The sequence below is a fragment of the Sprattus sprattus genome (genome assembly GCF_963457725.1).
Source record: "Sprattus sprattus genome assembly, chromosome: 7".
Lineage (NCBI taxonomy): Eukaryota > Metazoa > Chordata > Actinopteri > Clupeiformes > Clupeidae > Sprattus > Sprattus sprattus.
In genome coordinates this window covers 32,265,856-32,276,810 of record NC_137926.1, presented here as the reverse complement: position 1 = coordinate 32,276,810, position 10,955 = coordinate 32,265,856, and the positions used below count along the sequence as shown (strand labels likewise).

The 10,955-nt window shown below is 41.5% G+C and overlaps 1 protein-coding gene across 2 annotated transcripts; it reads right to left on the bottom strand.

Moving 5' to 3' along the window:
• Positions 1-4,554: 4,554 nt before the first annotated feature.
• Positions 4,555-9,436, bottom strand: fbxl9 (F-box and leucine rich repeat protein). 2 transcript variants are annotated; one of them, XM_080842302.1, is made up of 8 exons: positions 9,169-9,436; positions 8,129-8,230; positions 7,544-7,858; positions 5,998-6,669; positions 5,646-5,864; positions 5,264-5,476; positions 4,960-5,177; positions 4,555-4,733 (listed from the first exon to the last, which is right to left on the bottom strand). In XM_080842302.1, the coding sequence occupies exons 1-8, from the start codon at positions 9,193-9,195 to the stop codon at positions 4,565-4,567; spliced, it is 1,935 nt and encodes a 644-aa protein (XP_080698428.1). In that variant the 5' UTR covers positions 9,196-9,436; the 3' UTR covers positions 4,555-4,564. The 2 variants fall into 2 exon arrangements, with proteins under 2 accessions (XP_080698428.1, XP_080698427.1); XM_080842301.1 differs by lacking the exon at positions 9,169-9,436 and having other exon boundaries at positions 8,129-8,426.
• Positions 9,437-10,955: the final 1,519 nt, after the last annotated feature.

The window sequence follows — 10,955 nt, the reverse complement described above, 5'->3', positions numbered from 1 at the left end:
CAGTCATGTGGTTTTCACTCCTCTTTGTTGAGCACTGTGTCAGACCTTCATTTCTGCTTTCTGTCGTACTCTTCTGTTCCTTTACGGCATTCAAGTGATTTTATCAGCGTAGCAGCTGTAAGCAGACAGCTTTTTAACAATGGGTACAGGAGAACATTTGGTACTTGCCTTTGGTGTATTCATCAGTAAAAAAGATATACTTGAGTACAGTGGTCGTAGTAAGACCTGAAACAGTGCTTAACAGCACTACTGTAGGGACTTAGGTGATTAGCTGAAATGGTGATCTTTGGTACTACATTTTCTAGGGATTAGCCGAAGTTGCGGCTGCTTGGCAGCTGCCCCCACTCCCCATGCCAGACCGGGTGGGTTCATTTGACTGCTTGTTTGCCTTGCTATGCTGAGTTTTGGCCAGCAAGCATGATGATTGAGGACATGATTTCATTTTATTCCTCTATAGTCTCTAATGCTTGTATCTATTTGGAATACAAATAACCGCCAGAAATTAGACTAATGCTACAAAATAGGATGCTGTGTTCTGTTGCTTAACTGTATAATTTACAGAAAATGCTAGATGGCCAAAAACAACTCAACTTATACTAAACATAAGTTGAAAAAAAATATTTCCTCAGTGTTGAATTTTAAATAGTTTTGTCATCCTCACTTTGGATATCAAATATTGTTAATATGTAAAGAAAATAGGTACAGAATGTATTTTACTTTAATGTTACTATGAAAAACTAACGATATATTGTATAATATATGCAGATGTGTTCCAGTCCCTACATCTCAAAACTCCGAGTTTGAGGCAGACAGGCCTCCATGCTCAGTCACGGAGCAACTCATATTCTGGTACTGAAATACACTCATGTCCACAACAGAGAGGGGTGGCTTACCTTCTGAAATTTTACTAATGCACATCCATCATTGTTTTGTGTTGTGTTCTGTTGTGAACCAGGGCCAGTACTTTCAGCTGAACCCTTATGGGGTATTCATTTGGTTAAAACATTGACCTAAACCTGCTTTTTCGTTTCCATCTTCATTTAAGCCATTCTCTTTGGTTGTTTGCGTATGTTTAATGTTATACATGTCTGGGTCTTTTGGCTGTAACAAGTATTTAATTTGTGATGCATTGATTGAAAAAAATCAAATTAAATTAAATTCACTATAAACACATTGCATCCTGGTCTACACAGGGTGATACAAATCTTCTATTTGTTTAAGCAAATTTAATTTGATTATGTGCAGTATGTAAGGAACGTCATTTTGTTTCCGAAAATAGACATATTAGAATCAAAAGCACCTGCCATTGACCTTTCATATTTTATTCCAAAGTAACACACAGTCAATTCAGCATGTTTCACATGACCCCTACATATGATTTATTGTTTGTGGAGCTTCCTCTAAATGATTTGTAGTGAGGTACTACATATATATTTATTAATGTTTAAAATTGATGATGTGCAGAGGCTTCTAATGCCATTCACCATGACCGAAAGACAACAGATCATTCTTAAGTTAAACATCTTTGCAACATCATGTGTCATTGTTTCAGTGGTGGTCCTTTGTTCTGTAATTGTAAGGCTTGGAAAATATATATAGTGTTGGAATTTGTGTCATTGTAAATTGTTACACTGAAATTTTTGCATTTACAGCTAATTTATAGTGGTACCAAGCATTGGTCATTTATATCAGTTTAAATCCAATGAAAATAATATGAATAATCTCATGATCTTGTTAAAACTTTCTTCCTTCTTTAACCTTTTGTGAATAGACATAGACATTATTAACCTTTATACTTATTTCCCCTGGAACCATAAACCAAAGGGCAAACCACAAGCAGAGATGGGCAAAAATACATCAAAATGTATTTTGATACAAAATACAAAATACCCAAATAAATGTATCAAAATAAAATACAAAATACTGTTGCAAGAAAATGTAAAAAAATACAATACATGTATTTTGTATTTTTAAAATACAGGAAATACTTTTTCTGAATTTTCAGTTTTCTCACAATTTGGTATAGCAGAACTAGCCTGGGTGCCATCCGTTTGTACGCGTTCCACTGATCGCTGCCTTCTCGCTGAACAAACGGTCTGGGATCGCTCCACCCGCTTTGGTTTGGTTATGACGTCACGTAAGGAGCTGAACCACGTGGGGCACGCTGGGCAGTTTTAGCTCTGAAATACCTTCTTAATTATCGAGAACAGATGAAATCGCCTGCTCGATCAAGCTACCTTTTGGCTTCCACGTCGGTCATGTTTATTATGATGAGAAGCCTTCCTGCTCATAGACATATAGGCTACATATGATATGAGGCTTCAATCTTCTGAGTAACTGTATTGTGAGTGAGTTCGTTAAGTTCATTTGACTTTCTTTTTAAATTACCGTTCACGCGAATTGACAGTTAGAGTTCAGATTCATAAAATGAAATCAAGAAGTGCAGGAACCATAACTGTAACACTGTAGACCCATGAAATACCAAATTATTGACATATATCGTTCCCCGAAAACTCCCATTCTGACACATTGTAACAAAAAATGATCACCTCCCCAAGATTGCGGCCAGTTGACACGCGAGCCAAGGAAGGGACCAATCAGCGCTCTCGCCCATATTCTGCCCGAATATCGTCATAACCAAACCAAAGCGGGTGGAGCGTTCCCAGACCGTTTGTTCAGCAAGATCAGTGGAACGCGTACAAACGGATGGCACCCAGCGAGAAGGCAGCAATCAGTGGAACGCGTACAAACGGATGGCACCCAGGCTATAGCAGAACATTCAGGTTTGGGCTATTCAGTGGCATAACGTAGTTACCACGGGTCCAGGTGCAGGCTATTAGGACGGGCCCTTGTAAGTGGTGAAAGGCAGTGGTTCCCAAACATTTGAGTCCCGTATCCTTTTTTTCATGTTTGTAACCACCGCCACCACGCCCTTCCCACCGCACACATATTCCGCTCTGGTGAACCCAGTAAAAAAGGAAGAACAGTCACAGAATGTCAGTGTAACTAAGCAAAGCTATTAAAAGACAACAACTTGATTGATTTTGTATATATATATTTTTGCAGGCAGCAGCTGTGTGTCTTTCACAAAACAGGGCTCTAATTGCATTCTCTATGGCTTCCGGGAGGGCTATCCCCACCGTGCTTCCGTCATACGTAATTGCGTACAAGGACATCATACAGCTTTGATACAGCTTCTGCCTCAACACTGGAGAAAGTAATTTGAGTATTTTAAATACAAAATTACTCCACTCTATTTTGTTACAAATTACATTCGATTTTTTATCAGCCCTATCAAATACAAATTACAAAATACTCAAAAGCAAATTAACTAGTATGTCAAATACAAGTAATTGAAATACTGCCCATCTCTGACCACAAGGAATGCTAGAAGTGTCCAGCTGTAAATATTTCTCTTTACACTACACCAATACTAACCTGTTCTTTCTCACTGTTTAATATAGAAATGAACCTGGGCCATTGTGTTGCCGTGCTAATTTCTTTAACATCTAATGCTACACTGTCTTTAAATCTACAGTGACGTGTATTGTTTCTTTACCTATGTTTCTACATTGATTCAATTTCAGTTCAAATTGTACCTTTTTTTTAAGCATCATTTGCAGAGGAAGGATTGTTTAGTAATGGTGTAATTGTCAGATGTTGTTGGAAATGTCAAGAACTCCATATACCTCCACTGATTGAGTGTGTTTTATTAAGAGCTTTGTTTTTCTGAATTCAGTTCAGTGAATTGTTTGTATTGACCTGCAAACTGATTTCATTAATCCTATGAAACTAGGATACAGAAATGCATAGTCTAAGTGTCATCATCTACTTCATTTCTGGTTTGCAGAAAATCCAGGCCTGGGTTTTGCCGTGTGAATTTTCATGCTCTCTGCTCTGTATGCAAATTAGGAGTGGAATGGCTCCCAAAACTCACTTTGGAAAAGATCAGTTCAGTTGATTCAGCTTGGCTTGGTATGGTACTATTTTGGCTTGGTATGGTACTATTTTAGCTTGGTATGGTACTATTCTGCCTTGCTATAATGGTACTATTCTGTAAATTTGAGTAGGCATGAAGGGGAGGCAACACACATTGCTGGTTTTAGTACTCTTCTCATTCTTATTTATTTTGTAACTCTCTTAAATAAAATCAATTCTTACATAAAAGAAAACAGCAGTTTAACTTCATTAAAGTGCAAATTCAGATACAATATTTGATTGTGCCATTGGAATATTTAATATCTTTTGATATCATTTTACCACTTACAGTCTACTTCTGACTACTACTTTTATAATCATCAGTAATTAAATACAATCCAATGTACACACCTGCCCAAAACCTAAGCAAGATATCTGCACTCCATTGAACAGAACACATTTACACGTTTACATTTGTGAGGGGAACAGTGTATTAAAATTAAATTGCCATTGCAATATATATTTATATAGGATATGACCACCTGGAATGTAAAGACATAAATTAAACAACCTCTGTTCCCTTTTTATGAATACTCTTCGCATCTTACATTAAATTAGTTTTTATAGATTTGGTGATTTATTTACATTACAGAGTTATGGTCAAGTCTGCTCCGCCCACAAAGCGACACTGCACATTCTCCAGATAGGGCAGCTGTGATTGAAGGAAGTCCACTTTTGTTATGGTGATGTCTTTACACATGGAAATGTCCAGCGTCTGAAGCCTCTTACAGTGCTTGGCCAAGATGGATAGAGATCTGCAACACACACACAATACCAAATATCAGAAACCTAGAAAAGAGTTTATACTGAAGGCCTAAGGAACAAAGTGGTCTATCTCACAGTAAAAAAAAAAGAATTAAAGTAAGAGAGAAGCCATGGACAGCATGTGGGTGGGAAGTATCAGATCAACTAAACATTGGGAATGCTGAGCTGAAACTATTTAGAGACATTGATATGGAATGGCTCTATGGCTCATCTCACCGGTCTGTGACTGCATCACAACAGGCCAGTTGCAGGTGCTGCAGCCTGTGGAGCAGTGGCGCAGCTCTGGCAATGCCCTGGTCACTGATCTGAGGACAGTGGTTGAGAGCCAGGCTGGTGAGGCTCCGGCAGTGAAATGCCAAAGACGCCAGACTGTCATCACTGATCTCGGGCATCATGGAGAGAGACAAGCGCTGCAGGTCTGGAAAACGCACCACCTGGACAGGAAAATGAAGGCAGTGTGAGTATTTACTGCTGGACAGATGCTGCTCATCGACCCTCCTCATCACATCCAAAGGCCTACCTGAGTGATGCTGCGGTCTGTGATTTTGGAACAGGCTGAGAGGTCAAGCTCCTGGAGCCCCCTGATGGCCAGCAGAGAGGCCCCCATCTGTTCCCGAAAGGCCCCCAGGTCCTCATCTGTCACCAGCCGTGGTCTCTCCTGAAAGGGCAGACTGGGAGGCTGGAAGAAGCCCATGTTTCCAAATGTGCGCGTGAAACTAGGTCCCTTGTCCTCCTGGTGGGGGAAGGGGTCCGAGAAAAAGAGAGATTTATTTCCCTCATCGCCCCCCCCCCACCCCCCCGTCATTTGCATTGAATACATTTACACATAATTACACAATATGCTTGTTTTGCTTCTCAGATAGACATGTACCAGTGTCATGCAGTAAGATCTCCTGTCTCACCTTCTCAGTGCTGGGTTCACACTCCTTAGTGGGCTCTACCATTCCAAGGAGCCCCCAGTCCGTGATCTCCTTGCACCAGCCGAGCCGCAACACCAGCAGTCCAGGCATGTATGTGGCGATGGAACGCACACTCAGATCCGTGAGGTACACACAGGAAGTCAGGTCAAGCACCCTCAAACTGAAGCCCAGTAGCTGACTCATCGAGAAGATGGAAATGTCCTGTAAAGGCACCAGAAGTCAGGAGTAAACGTTTTACCAGAGGAAGGCCGGGGAAATGTTAGTTTTCCAAAGGCTAAGAGAGAGAGAGAGACTATCCAATCATCAAGCCCAGAGGGACACTGGATGGACTGACCCTGATGTAGGTGCAGCTCCTGAGGCTGAGGGTCTCCAGCTTTGCCCTGGGCTGCGGAGAGGAGAGGCCCTTAATCATCTCAGCCCCACTGACGTGCAAGCACTCTGAGAGGTCCAGCCTCCGCAGGCTTGGCAGTTTCACAAGCTCCGCTAGACCCTTATCAGTCACCCGCCAGTCCCGTGACAGAGACAGAACCTGCAGCCCCTTCAGGCCGGCGGTCACGGCCTGCACTGACCTGCTGGTGAGTTCTGTGCACGCGCTGAGGTCCAGACTCCTGATGGTGGGCTGATGCTGGCACAGGACCTCCACTGCGGTGTCTGACAGCTCTTTACAGCCTCGCAGACACAGATCCTCCAGAGCCAGGCCAGGCACCTGGGCCACGGTGCGCAGCGACTCAGGGGTGATTGAGGTTCTGCTCAGGTCCAGGGCCCGTACTGTGCTGGCCTGTTCTTGAAGCAGTCGGCGAAGGTTTCGCAGTGAAAGCAGGGCAGAGCAGTCAGGCCCCACAGGACACCCCCGGTACGGGTCGAACTCAAAGGCAATGTGGCAGCCAGAGAGAGCCAGCTTCTTCAGTCTTGGGGTGCAGCCTGTTAACCGATTGAAGGAAAGGTCTGACAGGTACCTCAGGTCCGACAAATTTAACTCCTCAAGACCCTCCAAGGCCTTTCGCACCTGAGAGAAGATAAAATACTTATTTTTAAAGTACTAAAATAACGTACTTCCAAGGAGTGTATGATGCCCAAATGACTTTCAGTTTTCAAAGCTAGCAGACCAAATGCAACTATGCTCTTTTCTCTCTCACAGATACACTTTTTGCTTTGGTTCTTGCACACCTTATATCCCACAGGCACACATTAACATTTCTGGCTATGCCACTGATACTCAGTAAGTATTCTGAAAAAGCCTCACTAAAGAATACTTATAAAGTGATATTTTTCAACCTGAACTTTATCCATTATCTGCAGCATTGTGTTAATTACCGGCCAAATTCAGTTTCTCTCCATGTTTGGGGGAAAGCGACTCTGGGAACAAACTCAGGTCAATCTCTGGGATTTTAAGAAGGCATGACATTTCACCCTGAGAGAAAGGGTACATGCAGGGTACATAAGACACAACTGTCAATAGAAACAACTTACACTTAAAGCATTATGAAGCTGTTTGCCGTTACAGTAAGGTATGTTTTTGTAAATAGCTAGTCCTTCTACCATCCACAAATTGACTTTGGTGGGGTATGATAATGTGAAGGAGAGGTGAACACACCTGTCATACCCACTCTGTTTTGTGCTCTAAAACCCCATTACAGGACAACACCATTTAGCAAGCTTGCTAGCTTATATAAATGCCTGTATTTCAGACAGTTTTTGTCATTTCTGCAGGCTGTTAGCTAGTTTGCTTGCTAATAAAAACTATCGTCATTTAACCATGCAGTGCTAGCGCTGCCATTACTGCGGCAAATCACAGATTAGTTTCTTATTTTTCTTTGATTATCTTGAAAAGCTATTTTAAAGGGCATATTGTCCAATGTCAATGTTTTCATTTTTGCTACCTGGTGACGATGTTCTTCTCGAGACAGGAAAGCTCCTGACATGAAGAGGCTGTCCAAGCCTCGGAGGTCCAACTTGCGCAGGCCTGTAAGGTGGGGCAGGAGGTCAAGAAGGGAGGACTCCGTAATGCTGCTCCCCGGTAAAGACAAAGACACCAGCCTGGGACCTAGGTGCATGCCAACCTCCATCAGGAGAGCTCTGGACAGACTCGACCCATCCAGATGGCTGATGATGAGGCCGCACCGGGAGTGTCTACCAAGTCCCTGAATCACCGCCAAGGAGGAGGTGCTGGCTGGCAACCTAAAAGTGACATTCTTCTATAAGGAGGCACATGACAGATGTAAGACAGATGTTATGTCTAGACGAAGCAAGCCAGTAGCCATGGCTATTCTACAAGCCATTCTTCATGACACCACAGTGCTGGTGCTATATGCAATCTTACAGAGTAAACAGGGTAAACCACAGAAGACCTGGAACACTGACTAGGAACAATATGGCTCAAAGATCAGGGTCTCCAATTGATATCAGTTCTCTTATATTATATAAACATTACATTTACCCGACGTATGGACATTCTCTCAAATTACCTGAAACTGGTAGTCTTGGCTTGCTTCATACCAGCTTCTGCAAACCAATGAAGCGTCTTTTCTGTCAGACACATGAAGGAGGCTGAAGATGTAGGTAATTATCTGAGGAAAGAGAACAAACTCATGGCTAATGCTGAAAGTGTTTTGATCAGGGTGACAGCATCCGTATTCAACAGTTTTACTTAAAGTTAAAAAATACATGCACATTAACTAATGCAACCTTGCTGGACAGTAACTCAGGATTTTGGTTAAAAGTATAAGCACGTCTAACACTCCCAACCAGTTCTCCAAAATAACTGAGGTCCCTTTCAACTGTGGTATTTCCACTCGAAAAAGAGAAAGAAATTGTTTACATTCAGAAGACAATGTCAATGTTTTCAAACACTTTGTTTTAAACCAACTTTAAACACGCTAGGTTTAAACTCAAGACCTAAATCTAAATCTGGGGTAAGATCAGCACACAAACAGACCAGGAGACAGAGATAAGCTGTCACTGGAGCCCTTGTCACTACGGTTTCTTAGATATCTGGTAAAATGACATGAGAGACACTGCCATGATCTCCCAGTTTGAGAAAGCTGCACTACACACCACTATGAGAGTGACTGAACATCTGACCTACGAAATACGAAAATGTATTTGATATGTATTTGTTATACTCCTATTATTGAATACTTTAATCCAGATTCCCATATGTGGGCAAAGCTTTATTTCACTTAGCACAGACGTCTGATCAATTCCCGGAAGTTCCAACATACTACTGAACTATAATGTAACAGTTGTGAGCATAGACATGTTTTGGTTGTGAGTGCGACAGTGAGCAGCCATGCCAGCCATCCATTATTGAGACTCTATTCCTTGTCACAGTAGGGTACCGTCACAGCTAAAAGAAATACAGTAGCAGTATCGCCGAATTAACTACCTTTCGCTTTAACTGTAGCAACAAGTATGCTCAAGACAGTTTGTAGGTTGATTTGCTAAAGAATTAACGTTATTTAACTGACTAGTAAGTGATAAAGTAGCCTAGCTACAGGGGCCTCACCTCAACAGGTAATTCTGGTGCGTCCATGCTTCTTTGTATTTCTATGTAATATGAAGATACAGTGAGATGGTTGTGTTGGATAGTTAGTTGATATGCCACACTCAGCAAAAGACAACGTTTGCCAGCTAACGTAGTCCCTCGGTACCTAAATGAATGTTACCTAGCCACATCCAACCACACCGTGTTGTTTGTGCTCGAATCCCCTACCGTTACTTCATTTTACACCCGTCTCACACGTTTCAGACATGTTGGCAATAACAAAGCCATCATTGTGGGGGGGTCATTGGGAATTACTACCACGTTAGTTAGATTTAATAACATTGAGCCTGGCTGGCTAGCTAGCAGCTTAGTCAGCTGTCAGATCCACGAGTATTGGTATTTTTTTTGTTACTGAGCTCCCCCTAACGTCGCGGAGTGTAGCTCACTTTTACACCACTGTCGTAAATACAAATAGCGGCAATTAATTTATTTATAACATTCTGCAACAATTTCAACTTTTTGCAACATACTGAGGAGCCGTATAATACAAGTTGAAAACAAATTTGGGTTAGACAAGTAAGAGGTGATAACTCCTTGGACTCCATCCTGTAAGTTCACATGTAATGTCAACCAATCTGTGCATGAGCAATGGTCTCCAGTTGCTTTAATAGTGAAAAAGAGATGTGCCAGCCTGTGACAAGATATCATGTTCTGTCATACTGAAGTGAGTGTTCAGTTGCCAACACTGTCTTAGCCCCCCGGGCTCAATAAGTCGTCACATAACGTCAATTGAATTGAAATAATAATTTAAAGGTGAAGATTACATTGGGCCAGACAGGTTAAAAGTGATTTTACATTTAGATGTAGGCCTACCGTAATTTTCCTTTATAAGTGGACTTTCAGTGACCCAAAGCATTTAACCCCTTGGGCACCAACCTGGCAATTGTCATATAATGGCAACTAATATGTACAATAGTGTGAAAGTTATGTGTACATGGAGTGTGAAAAATGTTCGGCCATTTACTGATACTACGTTCAGAAGCCACGTTCTGTCATACTGAAGTGAATTTTCAGTGGCTCAAACCATTTAAGTCCTTGTGTCCCTGCCTGTGATTCCTCACAGTGTTGCCCAACGAGTGTATATGTTCCCAGGTGGGTTTGATGGTGAAGAATACGTTAATCCAGACAAATAAGAAGTGATACGTCTTGTTATATGTTGGACAAAATCTTGTCATACGTAATATGTCGGACATAATAATCTGTCATACTAAAATGCATTTTCTTTGGCCCAAAGTGTTTACACCCTTAAATCCCTGCCTAGAAATACTAACATAATGTCAACCAGTGTGTATATTTGCAAAGTTCCCTGGTTAAATCCCTGGAAAATTCCTCAAAGTGATAACAAAAAATCTACCTAAGCCTGTTAAAGGTGCAGTAAGCAATTCTAATCAGATATACTTACAATGTCAAATTCAGCAAATATCTATATAGTGAATACAATATAGTGATGGCTATAGTAGCAGGGGAGTTATGAGTATTGGTGTCTGGCTGTGTGAAACCGTCTCGACCTCTCCATGTTAGCCCTCGCAGCAGCAACTAGAGACAGTTTGCTAACCCACTAATGTTAGTTACATTACTTGCTATGGTGTTGTTTGCTCTATATTATGGTTTTTGTCAGTACAACTTTTGCAAAAGGTTTTATAGCACACAAAGACCCCAAAAGGATTAGTTGATACAAACCTACGGTCCTCTCTTCAGTCACTGTAGTTTTGTAAAAAGATCAATAAAAATCACGCTAGTTTTTACTC